Source organism: Dipteris shenzhenensis, chromosome 16 (assembly GCF_047967505.1).
Source record: "Dipteris shenzhenensis isolate YYH24624 ecotype China chromosome 16, Dip_SZ_1.0, whole genome shotgun sequence".
NCBI classification, from domain to species: domain Eukaryota; kingdom Viridiplantae; phylum Streptophyta; class Polypodiopsida; order Gleicheniales; family Dipteridaceae; genus Dipteris; species Dipteris shenzhenensis.
In genome coordinates this window covers 41553249-41569313 of record NC_141611.1, presented here as the reverse complement: position 1 = coordinate 41569313, position 16065 = coordinate 41553249, and the positions used below count along the sequence as shown (strand labels likewise).

At 43.3% G+C, this 16065-nt stretch overlaps 1 protein-coding gene across 1 annotated transcript in view; it reads right to left on the bottom strand.

Annotated features, from left to right (window-relative positions):
* Positions 1-6192: 6192 nt before the first annotated feature.
* LOC147892964 (uncharacterized) overlaps positions 6193-16065 on the bottom strand; it is a 38985-nt gene continuing 29112 nt past the window's right edge. Inside the window, exon 4 of the mRNA XM_087387678.1 lies at positions 6193-6549. Coding sequence (XP_087243804.1) covers positions 6436-6549 — 114 coding nt within the window. The 3' untranslated portion in view covers positions 6193-6435. The remainder of the gene's footprint in view (positions 6550-16065) is intronic.

The following is a 16065-nucleotide window of genomic DNA, read 5'->3' as shown; positions in this document are numbered from 1 at the left end:
GCACAATGATAAGTGATCAGGCGACGTAGGCCAGAACTATGCTGCGCGAAGTAGTGCAGAGATGCCGTGTGTCAAGCTATGCGGTGTTCTGAACTAATAGATTGCATCTCATTATTATGCCAGTGCGCCTTCATGATGTCGAGAAAATTTTCGGCAAGAGCGCGGGTCCGTGCAAAATTCAAATATTCACCCAGGAGCGCATCATGTCGCGGCCCCAAAATGGCCCCGAAAATAGTTTCGCAATTGGCTACACCCAAGCAAACGTTGACCCACACAGAGGCACTTATTGCAAGGTGCAAAATAATCTCCTCCACCATCACAACATCAACAGAAGAATGGATAAGAGTACAAGGCATGGATTTAGGCACGTATATATTATCAATTAGATCACAATCGAAAAAGCCAACAAGAGATGGAAAGACTTAATACAACAAAAACATGGCACACACTAAAAGAAGAGAACAAGCCCAATTGTGATTTCAACATAAACATCCAATCTTTAAACACAAGATCACTCCAAAAATACAAACTTGACATAGAAACATGAGCAACTTATGAAATGTGACGTTCTATGCTTACAACAAACTAGAACAAAACAATTTGAGCCGCTAACATTCAACACATTCAAATCAATACACGTCTTCTCATCGTGTGGATCGTGCATCCTACTAAACAACACCACTCATTTGAAAGAACAACTGAAACACCAAAACAATGGAATAGAAATCATAGAAGCTCTTATTAACAAATCAAATCAAGACTACCTAATTGCATCAATTTACAAACCACCAACCACAACAATAACCACATTTCTAAACATCTTCGAATATATACTAGATTGTAACAAATACAATACACTATATAAAATAGTAGTTGGTGATTTTAACATCGATATGAACATGACAACATCATCCTCCGCAAAACTAAAAAACTTTATGCAAAAATATAATTTCAAAATGCCTATTAAAGTGCCAACTACAATATATGATAGTGCATTAGATAACATATGGACAAACATTTCAATTGAAAATACAAACTCTGGAACATCATTGGCTTACTAGATAGACCAAATCAAATCAAGACTACCTAATTGCATCAATTTACAAACCACCAACCACAACAATAACCACATTTCTAAACATCTTCGAATATATACTAGATTGTAACAAATACAATACACTATATAAAATAGTAGTTGGTGATTTTAACATCGATATGAACATGACAACATCATCCTCCGCAAAACTAAAAAACTTTATGCAAAAATATAATTTCAAAATGCCTATTAAAGTGCCAACTACAATATATGATAGTGCATTAGATAACATATGGACAAACATTTCAATTGAAAATACAAACTCTGGAACATCATTGGCTTACTAGATAGACCACTCTATTAGATTTCTTTCCACGTAAGATATCAAGAAAATAAAACCTCAAATTTCTAAAAACCTCCATATGTAGTGCCTATGTGTCATTGACACCTTGTTTTCTTTTGCAAAAACAATTAATAGATTACAAATTACAGGTGACAAATATACAAAGCACAAAACACATACAATTCACAAATGAGGAATATGGATCTTGGTTCAACTCATGTTGCCATCTAGTCCGTAGAATCATCATGAGCATTTAAAATCACTTGAAAGTCTCATGCAAAGGATTCATCACAATTTGCAATAAACCCCTCCCTCACCTTTAACTTTCTTTGTCATGATGCAAGTGCTTGTTTTTTATCAATTCAATCTACCAACTAGAAGCATATGAATATCCTATGGAATCTATGGGGTTATGTATGTTAAATGGCATGGGGCCTCTAACTACACTATGGAGATTAAAAAACCAATTTTAGTATATATGAAATAGTTGATTTCTTGAGTCCAATTTTTGGATTATTTCCTTTATGTTCTCTCTCTTTGGAATTGATTTTTTATGTTTGATATAGAATCCTTCTCCTTTTTATTCTTTTGTCTATGTTCCTAGTTTATGCATTTGCATTAATCTAAATCATATCATTTATCCACCATTAAGTTACCATTTGTTTCTTTGTCAATTTAGTAAAAATATTTGCACACTCTCTCATGATCCGAAAACTTGATGCATTCATGTTTAAATTTACTAAATCTCCCTTCTCATAAATTTTTTGTTATTAATATGCAGAAACAATTGAGGTAGATAGTAAATTTTTTTGGTACAAGATAAGAATACTAATCATTTCTCATAAGTTCTAGATCATTCATTATGTTTTGATTAATGAGAATTTAAGATGTCTTAAATATGTTTTTTACCATCTCGGTGATGATACTTGAATCTAAATTGATTATTAATCTTCAACAAATCACAACCCTAAAAGGAATTTTTTATTTGAAAATATTTGCTCAAGTTTAAGAAGCATCCAAGAGTTGTGCTCATTGGATGCCTGAACGATTCTTTCGAGATTTTCCAAACCTCATCAATTCCTATAATCAAACACGCAACTGAGGTCAGTTGCAATCCACGCAAGAGTAATGTCACAAAAATGTATACTCAATATTTCTTGCTATGGATACTATTTTATTTTTAGTCATGTTGACTATGGCAAAGTATTCCATGGGAGCATACCAGACGCATCGAGAGTCCTAGTGGATGCTTTATGTAGTTTAGTTGAGGATGGCTAACTAAGGTGTGTTTCGCCATGCTAGATGGTTAGTATTATAAGTGATTCCATGTTAATATTGATGTTGCTGGTGTTATTATTATTGTGTTTGATTCTTGTACTTTGAGCATAACTATATTGGAATTAATTGCTTCGATGATTCATTCAATTTATTGTAACAAGTATTGTAATTGGCGACTTGACTACAAGTGATGGACCAACGACGAGGATTGGAGTTAATGTGGGGGTACCGATTGAGGTGTCACACGGTGCATAGTATATGGCCATTGGCCAATTCTGTACTAATTGATAGTAAAATCTTGGACAATATTTGTGGCAGAAGACATAAAGGATAAAGCAAGCCCAAGGTGGCTTTGTGAAAAATAATCCCTTCCTTTGGGAAAAAAAGAGATGCTTTTGGATGTACTATTATCGGGTCTTTTGTTTTTGAAATATACATAATAAATACTCTATATGGTAAGTAAGAGCCACCATCTAGAGGGGGCAAATTGGACCCCGTGTTGCGTTCACCCGCTCTTCTCTCTCCTTTCATTCGTTCATGTTTTTTCTTACTTCTTTTTTATCATGATTTTGGTAATAAATAAATTTGTGGCATGGTGAATTTTCAACTTTCATATCAATAAGAATGACTTAAAGTAAGTCTAGGGATGAAGTAAGGAACACCCTTGACAAGCACGATCAACATAGGAGAGTTACAAAGACTCACGTTGAAAAAGTGAAGCAATCCCACTTCGTATCAGGGGACAAAGCATGATTTATGAAATACTTTGTGACTATACCTTTCCTTCCTTTTTCGTATGTCGTTCTCTACCTTTTTTTCTTACATTGTTATGATCTTGGCCAAGGTTCAGAGGATCCACACACACACATGCATTAGGGGAGATTTAGGACCCTTTACTAAAGGAGCTAATTCACGCTCTAATCAAAAAATTAGTGACCCACCAATGAGAAGGCTCCAACATTTAATATTTGTAGGAAACACAAAGGCATCTCATTGATGGAGAGACCTTATGTTAGAAAATACCCAACAAAGGGTACGCACAGCGGAAGACTTATAGTAATGCCCAGGAGCTCACACAATGTGGTGTCGGTGTGGAATCACAAACTTCTTTACTTATGTGCGTCACATAGATGTGCAGACTCAACAATAGACAATGAACCAACCAGATAGAGAAACCACCAAAATATATATGTTTCCATCCACAACTATGGACACAATACAAAAGAGACAAATCCAGAGTCCCACCAATGATGTGGTTCTCTGATCTTACCACAAGGTCCTTCTCCTATCTGCTGGCTATCTCTAGACTCGAGTCCGCGTGCTCCACCTGGAGCTTCTGTAGACTTTTCGTCCAGATCACAACACCTTGCTGCCTTGAGAGACAACCAAGGTTCAGCCCTTGAGAGCTCAGTCTGCAGCACACCTTCTACTCTCCTTCACCTCCAAGATGGGGCCCAAGAAAATGTCTTCTGGCTGCTCCTGTCTGCTGCTGGTTCTGCTGAATTGTTGGATGTTTGAATGAGGCCCAATGGCCTCTTTATATAGGCCCCAAGGGGGCTGGCAAAATACCGACCAGCCTACAGCAGACTGACCGACCAATCTGTGGCTGGTCCAGCCCTATAAGGGCACACAACCCAGGGCTTTTGGCCCAAACTTCCAAGGCCCTCCATTCAAGGCAAGGGTCCAGCCTATATAAGGCATGCCTACTGCCCACTGACAGCCACATTTCCTGCTCCAAATCTGGGCCTGCACATCCTGCCATATCTGCGCCTCTGCCAGGTCCTCTTCCCAGCCACGTGTCCTGCGCCGTACTCCTGTACATCCTACTGTCCTGACCCGCCTGTACCGCACCATCATCAGGGTCTGTTGCAGGCCCTTCACCTGCCCACTACCCTCGCCATGCTAATGCCATCTGCAAGTCCCAATCCTGTGAGGTGCTGCCCATGTGGCAGCCCCCTCTCTTTCTTCTCTCTTGGGCACATCCTGCCCTAGGTCTCCCTCCCCCACGCACTACTCATTTGGGGGCTTACAAATGGGGAGGTGACCTTTCCAACACCTTACCACCCTACCACTTATCCATCACGTTATATCCAAGTAAAGGGGTTTCTACCCTTGCACATTTCGTGGGTTTTTTTAAATGGTTGGATCAAAGTTGATCCAATGGTGGGAGGTTAAAAGGCTATGATCATTGGATTCTTGATCCGACGACTCAAATGGAATTTTTGGGGATGTGGCAGATGTACATTACGATGGACTGCATGTTTAAGCAAAACCCTTGGATGCGATCTTGATCCAAGGCTCCACAAGTGGCACGTATTGTGCGCCCTTGGATTGGAGATGGGAATCCAACAATCCATGAGACACCAACTGCGGGCCCTTGGATCTAGATTTGATGTACGGTTGCAAATGCGTAAGGGATAGCAATAATGACGAGAAGATTCACGCCCGAAGGTTTCAATTGGGACTATTAGATCTACTTTAGATCTAATGGACATGAAGTAGCTCCCAAAGCTTTTGCTTGGGGCCATTAGATCTGAGGTATCTGTCGATGGAGAGATCTAATCCTACGGCCTATAATTGAAGCTCAATGCACACCAACCGCCCGCAATTTGTTCTTGGACCATTAGATCTTGTATAAATCTAATGGCTTAAAATGAGTAACTCATGTGAGCCATTAGATTAAAAAAGCATGATCAAGGGTTCAAAAATCCACAGATTGTCATAAGCCCTTAGATGAAGAGCACGATCCAATAGCTTAGCCCCGTTGTCAAAATAGTAAAATTGCATTTAATACACCTTACCACCCCAAATTTCCCCTAGAATTAAGGGGATTACCCATTCCTTAATGATTTCCTTTGAGACCCTTTTGGACCCCAAATCTCGCCTAATTTTATATATATATATATATATATATATATATATATATGTATATATATATGTATATATGTATGTATATATGTATATATATATGTATATATATATGTATGTGTATGTGTATGTGTATGTATATGTATATATGTATGTGTATGTATTGACATGTCACATCACATAAGTTATGATCTGCATGCCATTTGCGAGCAAGGTACAAAGGACTCTAGGAAGACTACCGAAAGGCATCAGCGCTTCTGCAAGGCTTGGCCTGCATGTATTTTTTCATAGGTAGAGGTACCCGTTGGTTGTATAACCCTCCACCTCAGCTGTTGGCACCCACTTTTGGGGTACTCTTAGGCAGTGGACTGAGATCCTAAGAGGCAGGCTGGAGGGCAGGCAGCCAGCATCTTTTTTATTTCAGCTCCTCTGTATCTTCTGTAAGCTTCTAATAGATGGTTGTTTAAAAGAATTCAAACCTCTACCTAAAATTGAAGTATCATGAACTATTGGCAGCTTGTGATTTGTATTAAATTGTAATAGTTTTGCAAACAATATAATTCCTGTGATGATCCAATATTCACTACTGAGTGCAAAAGTATTATCCTTTACATTTAGATTGATAATATTACTTGAAGCTTGCAACTAGATGCACATTAAAGATGGATTTCAAAAGAACTGCCATAACATTGATTTCAAACTCGACAACATCGCATCAACACATGCTTTCAATCAATCCCCTGGGGGGCATTCTGTCAGGGCAGCCAGTCTATTGCCGAACATTTGGTTTCCTAAGATATGTAACATCAATCCATTCGTGCATGAATTTCTTTTAAGCCTGAAATACACCCACCGCAATCTAGCATGTGGCAGGATGGAATGTTTTAGAAGACATGATTCACCACTCTGCTCAGTAACTTTTACCACAATGGATGAGACTTCCTGCCCCCAAAAAAAGACCGAATAGAGCAGCACTTCCAAGGGTTGTCTGCCCCACATATCTTAATTTCAGCACTCCTGGAATCTGTAGAACGAGGCATGCTAATAATTAGCCCTGTACTGTGAACTACATAAAATATAGTTGTCAACAAAACACATCAATGATAATTGTATGCAGCAGGCTGTGTAGCTTCACTGGTACACTAAAGTTTACAGTGTTCAAACATACTCCAAATTCATTAAAATTGAGGGAGGCAAAATGAATTCCATGGCAGACACAAAGGGGCACAGAAAATTAGACTATCCTCTATAGCAGAGATACCTGCAGGCCACTTGCATGTAAAGCTGTTATAATTATTCTGCAAATTTCATGCATGTATTCTCAATCTACGATTGCCCCACAAACTAAAAGGTACTTTTATCATTCTCAATGTTCTCTCTTCCAAGTCATGCACGGCGCGGGAACAGACTGCAAGGACACAAAATTAATACAATTTTGGAGGGGAAATAACTCTCACATGAATTAGAAGAGTGGCTCAGATGATGATGTGATCAGCCATGAGAAGGAACTGGGGGATCCTCCATCCTGAGGAGTGCGCACACAAGATTACAAGATGGAGATTTCTTGGCAAAAGGGAGGCATATGTGGGAGACCTCTGAAAAATCTTGCCTCCTTTCATAGTTGGCCATATAAAAAGGTCAATATATATATTAGTCAATGTATGACAAGCATAAGCACGTTCGAATGCTGAAAAACATTCACGGCTAGGGGTTTCGGATGGACACAAGGGGATCTGGCTAGCCTGGGTGTACTACACAAGAGAGCAAAAACAACCAGCCATTCTGCACAGATTCTGAAGGCATCTCCCCTCAATTTATCTCGCAAACGATCAAAAGAAGATGAGTACTCATAATTCATCACATTATGCCAGCTGTAAATCCACATGTCAGAGGTGGATAGCAACGTGCCAGTGGAAAAATAGTAATTCTCTAATCAGCGTTTTAGCAGAAGAGAAATAACTGATGCTATTGTTGCAGGGAAAAGTAAGCTCCAACCGATCAAGAGAGAGAACCACTGCTAATTCTGTAGGAAGTAGACTCCTGAACACAAAGTCCACTTGCAAGGCCAAGAGAAGGTTACTATCATCATCCAGCTGTCCAATGATGAGGAGATGGACTCTTATGAGAAAGTTTAACACTTCAGGAGATGCAGGTCCCAAAAGATATGATCTGGGAGGTGATGTGTCTATATCAGTTAGTCGAAGGAAGAGCATGTGCCCCTGAGGCCTATTAGATTGGATTGAGAGCGTGAAGTAAGGATGCCCCCTCTTTTACTGGCACTCTTCGGGCTCTACATCGAAGAGATCACAACTTTCATTGATCGCCTAGGAGGTGAGGGATCATTGCTTGCTGACTTGATGATACAAATATGTTGTACACAGATGACATAGTCCTCATATCCTCTTCAGCAGCAGGCCTACATAGACATCTAGAAGCCCTAGAGGTGTTTTGCGGAGAGAGAGAGAGAGAGACACTTGACAGTCAACCTTGGCAAGACCAAGGTTATGATTTTGAACACTTCACGGGCAGTACTTCATCGACACAACTTCACTTACTGAGGGGAGCAGGTGGAGATCGTGCAGTCATACACTTATCTAGGGGAAATATTCAAGGGACCAGTTTTCACAATGACTCATGCAACCAGGGCACGACTTATACGAGGGCAGGGATTTTTGGCCACACTAGAGCAATACTGCTTTTAGGCACAATTCTAGGACCCTCTGACAAAGGGATGGCTGTTTGATACACTAGTGAGACCGACAACCATGCATGCAACACCCTTCTGGGAAATGATCTCTCGGCGAACGATGGGCAAAGATTTGAGAGGCTACAGGTGATTATGGAGTCCACGATGATTCGGCGTAAGCCCTCAGTCCCTCATCAAATCGCACATGCAAAGCTTGCCATGACCACTCCAAATTGATGCCATCTTCGAAACGGTGACATATCTTTAGAGGGTTTGAGCTTTGCCTAGTTGGAGACTATCGAGGTTGGCACTAGTTCATCCAAACAACTAGCCAAGAGAGGGGTTAGCACGGCCTAGTAGGCTCCATCCCTACTGCTCTCACGAGATTAGATCAACCTTATTGACATATTGTTGGATCTACTCCACCTCTATACATCACGGAATTTGGGGAAGGGGACTAGGAGTTCCCCATCAAGATCCAGTTACTTTTGAGAGTATCACAAAATGGAGTGCTTAGCATTACCCACAGCACCTAGAGGATAGATGAGTGTCACCTTTTAATTGGCCACAATTAAAGAGTTCTTCATTTATTTAATTATGGTCAAAGAGCTTTCTTAATTGGTCAAAGAATTGACTTCGGCCAAAGATACTTGACCCTGGTCAAGTAAGCCTGACTCCGGTCAAGAAGACTTGGCTTAGGCCAAGAGGGTTGACTTCAGTTAACCAAGAAAGTCCAACCTTGGTTGGAGAGACTTGGCCATAATTAAGGCACCTTGACTGTCACTGAAAGCCCCTTAATTATGATCAAGAGGGTTGACCTTGGTCCACCAAATAATTTAATGTATGTTATGTGTGCACTTGTGTTTTAGTGGGGACACTCACAGTGCTAGGAGCAGTCTGGAGTTTTATTTTGCATGCAAAGCGCTAATAGTTAATGGGTGCCTTGGCTATGAGCATTAAATTAATTGTTGCAGTACAAGAGAGTGATTAAATACCCAAGCTTTATGGAGCCTTCAAGGCTACCAGGGGGTATCCATGTGACCAAGTGTTATGAAGGCTCTAGAGCTGCCCTTGAGGCATGTAATTAGGAAATTGTATAGGATTATGACAAGTGTCATGTTGCCAAGAATGTGAGCTGAAAGCTCTTTGTAACAAGGTGAATTACATTGAATGGTCCTGTCCTATAGGCAATTTTGAATTTGATGTGGTTGATTTTTGGATGTGCAGAAAAAGAGTGCAGAAACCTGTGAGAGAGAGAGAGAGAGAGAGAGAGAGAGAGGAGGAAAAATACGAGGATAGTATGGAGGACTCCAGTGAAGTAAGCTGTTGTGAGGAAAGTACGAAAGACTGGAGTGAACCTGGAGAACAATAAGCTTTAGAATGAAAGCTACTTTAGATTCCAAATCCCAATTTCATTACTAAGACCTATCCTTCCAGAACAGGCCAAAAATTTCTCACGTATGGATTGTAATCTCAGCCTGTGCGCTGAAGTTTGTACTCAGAATTTTTATCAGAAATAAAAACCTTCAGAGGGGTCCAGCCGGACAAGTTGGAGAGAGAGAGAGAGAGAGAGAGAGAGAGAGAGAGAGCAGCACAAAGGTTTCGAAAATGTTGCATTGGTATCAGAGCCATGCTTCATAACCTTCTCAAGTTGTGTCGACCTTGTAGTGCCAAAGAACAAAAGTGTTACGAAGGGCTAGAAGACGTGACACTCCTACACACGCATAGGCGAAGAGTTACAATTGTACACTACAGTAGCGACCAAGCGACGACACCTTATGTGGAGGCAGTCCTTCCATTTGCATGTGGGATACACGAGCACATGAGATGCCCTTGTACTTTGCACTCTGGTCAGAATCAATTCCCAACGCCTATCCAGAGAGGCGGCTCTTCATTTTGTGCAGGGGATAAATGAGTGGGCCAGATACTGCTTATGTGCTTGCAATTATTCCCGTGCCCTGCGTCTCTAGCGTGAGGCCTCCAAGACTCAAAAATTGCCGAAATTTTCATTAGCCATCAGTTGGCAAACGCTGCTACGTACTCTCCCACAAATGTTTATCATACAGCTCCACTTGACGCATCGCAATTTCAGAAAGAGTACATAGGCAGAGAAACATGCAAGACAACCCATGTTGGGTTTACTAGACCAAACCATGGTCAAGGTGCTGATGTGGCGTTGACATGGCATTGGCAGTGCAGTGCTGACATGTCACGCTGACGTGGCACACTGTTTGACATGTGGCAGTGCATGCAGACATGGCAGCATGTGCAGATGCTTGACATGGCAGATCTGCAAGTCTGGTTAGCGTAACCAGACAGCAGTCAGTTAACCAGTCCAACAAAAAAAAAGGGGCAGCTTAGAATGACAAGCAGCCACTTAGCAGACTAGAGTTACCTTTTCCTGCGAAAACTTCAAGTGTGTGCCTTGAGCAAAAATAAAATGTTTGGGCACAAGTTTAGATAAATAAGTGGATGCAATAAACCTCTTGTTGAGGGAAATTTTCACTTTGGACAGAAAAAGACTGTGTAAGGGCCGTTAAGTCACCGATTAAAGTTTGGAGAGAGAGTTTCTGCCTTGGACCATGCCTCTTCACGAGGTGTAGGAACAACAGAACAGCTCCAAACAGAGCCGGTTGAGGGAATGAAACCCAATGATATGCATGCCTACAAGAAGCTCTTGGCACAGCTTGCAGAAGCTAGAAAGGATCCATTGTTTTGCACGCTAGAAATCCTCAGAATGAGGAAGATAAAGATAAGTCTTTTTCACCATAAGTACATAAAGGGAGTAGCAGTAAAAAATCCACGTGTCCATCTCTTTCTTCAGATGATACATCTAGGAAGAGAAAAAGAGAGAGAAAGAGAGAGAAGTAGAAGTAGAAGTAGAATTTTATTATCATCCTCGAGGGGCCAAAAATGACCCATGGGACCTAATCCTCAGTACAAAAATCTCCTCTGCTGTGGAGGGGTCAAGAATTTTCAAGTTCTTGACGGTACAAAAAAAGACGAGTGACAAAAGATCCCAATGCTGCCGGAGAGGCAGTGGAGAGAACTGACGAGATCTGAGTGGTGTCTGCCAGAATCTGCTGATAGTCGTCTCTGATGTGTGCATATCGGGGGCAGTGTAGGGCTATATGTGCCTCTGTCTCTACTGTCTGCGAATCACAGAATCTGCAAACTCTGACATGTTGCGGCAGATTTAGCCAAGCTCCTATCTCTATTGCCAAGGTATGTGACCGTGTGCGGAATCTGGCAATATTCCTGCGATAGAGAAGAGGTATGGGAGTACTGATGTATGGCTGAGCAGGGGCATCTGGTGTCATGAAAGATGACCAGCCTAAAGGATTTATTTGATCTTGATAGTATTCTAGCTTGGTCCTCTTTTCTGCTGTCAACCATTAAGTTTGTAGAGTGCATAGTAGGGACAATTGGAATTCTTGCATCTTGACCTTTTCAGGGGGCATAGTCAGGTATGATTCCACTTTCCATCTGCTGAACCATTTCCTTATATCTGTCCCCCATCCTGTGCAGATGATCTTGCTTTTATGATTCTTCTGAAGTTTCATACTAGCAGCCCATGCTCTATGTGGCAATCTTTATTTTGGCATTTGTTGTACTTCCACTATGTACTGCATCACTCTGATCAGTGCATAGAATTCAATTGGCCGCCTGCCCGTTTCCAATAACAGGACTGAATAAGGGGTAGTTGCCTTGGAGAGAGAGAAAGAAAGAAAGAAAGAAAGATATATTAACATCCTCGGAAGACCTCGCGGGTCTATGGGACAGAGTGATACAACATCAAAAAAGATCTCATACAAGCCTCTGTGGGCTAGGGCAAGGGGGTGAGCTAAAGCCCCTGCCAAGTACTAATCTAGTGTCTAAATAGAATAGAATAGAGACAAAATCAAAATCTGAATCAAGAGTCAGGAGTGTCCAGATCAAGTGTCCAGATCAAGTCAGGTCAGGTCTCTCCGCTAGGCCATGAAGATGTCGCGTATCTATAACTGTCGGGCTGTCTCGCGTCTAGGTGGCGGCCGCGGTCACCTCGATCTCAGTACCCGTCCGGCTACGTCGATCGTGATCGCTCGTCTCTGGCTTTGGCGGTCCCCTACAAGTAGTGCTGTGATGGGACGAACCTCAATGGTGTGCGCTCTGGTGGTGTGCACTCTAGTAGTCCGAAGAGTCTGGTGTGACTGACTGCTGATCCAAGCTGCTCTCATGTCGACAATCTCCTCATCCTCAACTCCACTGTGTCCAGGAGCCGTCTCGAAGGCATAGAAGTCTGTAACCTGTCTCTGAGTTGGGTCCGGCTTTGTATCCTGTAGTCTGTCCGGTGCTGAAAGTGCTCTGGCCTGTCTCAGTAGTGCCTCTCGGTGTCAGCGCATCTCCATCAAGTACAACCCTACAAAAACCTGGTCCTGGAAGTGTATCAACCGAGAGAGCGGGCCGAAGCCGGTCCTCTCCTGATAAAGGCAATGATATCGCCCTCGTATCTCATAGTAAACCGGGCAGCTACATAGGAAGTGCTCCTCAGTCTCAACGGTATCCATGTCGCATAGTGTGCAGATCCTGTGTTCTCTAGGTAGACTTGCAGCTCGGCCCGCCTCAATCCTAAGCTGATGGGAGGAAACTCGCATCTGGCCAATGGCAATCCGGAGTGCATGTGAGACTCCTCTGTCCTCTAGATAAGGAGGTTGGATAATGAAACCGTCATCAGAGACTCTAAGGAAGTGATCATGATAGAACTGCATCTTGGTGGGGAGCGGCTGGTCCCTCAACCAAGTCTAGGATGTGGTGAGCTGGAGGAGGTCTAACCGTATGATACGATTAATCTCATCGTGCGGAAGTCGCTCAGGAGGGGCATCCATGCTATACTGAAATGGGGGTAGTCTGTCTATCTGAATGCCATGGCTAGTCAACCATGTGTATGTGCATATCAGGTGGCTGCTCCCTCACCTGCTAAACGTCGGGATGATTCCAAAGCTACCCTCGGCAGTCTCCAATGAGGCAGAGCCCATACCCTGTGAATGAAAGTCACTGTGTAGAAGATAGCATCGACATATAGTGGCATCATGGCAAACTCTGCCTGTATGATCTCATGTGGAACTGAGGGCTTACTGTGTATCATCCTGGATCCCATTGAGACTTGTAGCCTCTCAAACTTCTTCCAATCTACTGCTGGAATGTCACTCGCCCAGAAGGGCGCTGCATACATGGTGGTTGGCCGTACTAGAGTGTCGAAGAGCCAACTCTTTGTCAGAGGATCCTGGAAGTGTGCCTGGAAGCACTATCTCTCTAGTCGGGCCAGAGCGCTCCGGCTTCGTGTGAGTCGTGCCCTGGCAGCCTGGGTCATCGAAAAAATGAGTCCTGCGAAGACCGTGCCCAGATATGTATAGGACTGTACTATCTCCACTAGCTCCCCTCTATATGTGAAGTTGTGTCGAAGAAGCGCTAGATGTGAGGTATTAAAGATCATGACATTGGTCTTGCCAAGGTTGACAGTCAGGTCCCTCTCTCTGCAGAACACCTCAAGGGCATCCAGTGCTTCTGTAATCCCTCGGCCGATGAATATAGAAGAACTATGTCGTTCGCATATAGTAATATCTGAATCAGGAGGTCAGCCAATGGTGAGCCCTCTCCGCCCAGTCGGAATAAAAAGGATGTGATCTCATCGATGTAGAGTCCAAAGAGGGTCGGCGAGAGAGGGCAACGCTGCTTCACCCCAATCGTGCTCTCAACCCAATCTGATATACCTCCTGGGGCTCGGACTCTTCCTCTGACCGACTCATATAGGCTCATAACCCCCCAAATCAATGTCTCTGGGATCTGTAGCTCGCACAATCTTGTGATGAGACGGGCTTGTGGGACAGTGTCGAAAGCCTTCCGAAAGTCTACAAAACAAGCGTAGACTTTCCGGTGTCGAGCTTTGGCTTCCTTGATGATGGTCCGCAAAGTAAAGATATGATCCAAAGTGGAGTCCTGTCTCCGGAAACCCGCCTGCCCTAGTGCTCACTGCCCATGGAGCTCTGTGTGGTTGCTAAGTACCCTCTCTAGTACTAACCCATAGATCTTGGCCAATGTGGTATGTGGGAAGCCGTGGCATACTACATGATTAAACATCCGTGCTAGCATCGAGGCTAAAACCTCATAGCTATGTGCAAAGTGTTCCGTCCGTAGTCCCTCATGATCTTGTGCCTTCCAATTATTCAGCCGTCGTAGTGCATCCTGTATATTCCGTGTAGTGAATAGATAACAATGCATAGGCCTCGGCATAGATGACATATCAGGCTGAGCCTGATCAAGAACATCATATAGGGAGCATGCATAAGTGTGCCGCGTAGATGGGTCCGTGATAGGGATAGGCAGCTTCCTCTCTATCAAGAACCCCCATCCAGTAGTGGGGTCACCCCCTCAAAATGAGTTGATGATATCCTCCATTCTGTGTGAAAGGAAAGCTCGTCTCTTATGGCGTGTCAGTCGTCGGAAGATCCTTTGTGCCTCATGTGTAGGCATGTGACCTAATGCCTGTTCCCGTGTGAGGTGTGCTCTGGCCGCCCTGCAGTCATCATCAAACCATGAGTTATGTGGCATCTTCCCCTCACGTGCCTGTCTGGGTCAAGTCGTGGGGAAGGATCTACTGGCAGCATCTCGTATAACAGTAACAAGTGTGTCTGAGGCCTGAGTCAGATCTCAGTCCCCGTCATCTCCGAGTAAGTCAGAGAGCTCTCTAGCCAAATGACTGGTGTAGACCGGATTGAGGGCTCGATCAAAATGAACCTGGGTGCATGGCTGTCTCTGGGGGCGCCGATCTATGTGAGGTATAACAGCTGATATACTGAATGCCAAATATGTGTGATCGGCTCCAAGTGGGGGTGGAGGCACCGTGAAGTCAGATATCCTCGATGTGAAGGCTAGTGAGCCGAGGAGATAGTCTACTGTACTTGTCCCCCCTCCGTGTGGAAAGCATGTGAGTCCTGATGATGATGGCCATTGCTGGAGACTATTATATATGATCAAATCATGTATCGCACCTAGATCAAGTAACTGTCTCCCATATTCAATCACATTCGAGGCATCTGCGGAATGTCTCAGTATCCCCATTTCGGTGGCATCTAGCTCTAGAATCATGTGAGGGTCCCTCTCATGTGTGAAATCTAGTAGCCCCACCTGTAGATCCTCTGTACGTGCATTGAAGTCCCCTAGAAGGAGAATATCCCCAATTCTAAAGAATTCAAAGATGTCGTCATGGATCGTGGTTATGTCTGTCTGTCGTGACCTCAGCTGCATAAGGGGAACCATCTTGGGGAAAGTAACATACTACTATGTAAAGTGCACGGGCTCCTGGTGGCTGTAATCGTATCCACATGTATCATGCATGCTCCTCTCTGTACTACAGATATGCATGGTCTCAAATGTGCTCTGAATAGGACAGCTACCCCTCCTGATCCACAGACTCCGTTCCTTCTCCGGGTTTCTTTCCTATGGGTCGACTCCCATGTGTAGCCCACCACATCGGGCAGCCCTCTCTTTGGGCTCTCATGTGTCTCTGTGTAAAAAATAGCATCTCGGTCAGCATATGTCTCTAGGAAACCCCCTGGATCGGACCAAAGCGTGCCATTGCAATTCCATACAGCCATGCATAGCTGTTCTCAGTCTCTTCCTCCATCAGATAGACAACATCATTTATTGTCTTTCACTATCTCCCTGCCCTTCTTGTCATGGCTGGCATTGCTCACTTCTCCACTTGTCCTTCCATCTCGGTACACAGCCCACTTTCCTTCTTGTCTCGCAGCCATAACCTTGACCATGCCCTCTCTTCTGTGTTCTTGCTGTAGTAGTGTTAGGTCATCATCTAGA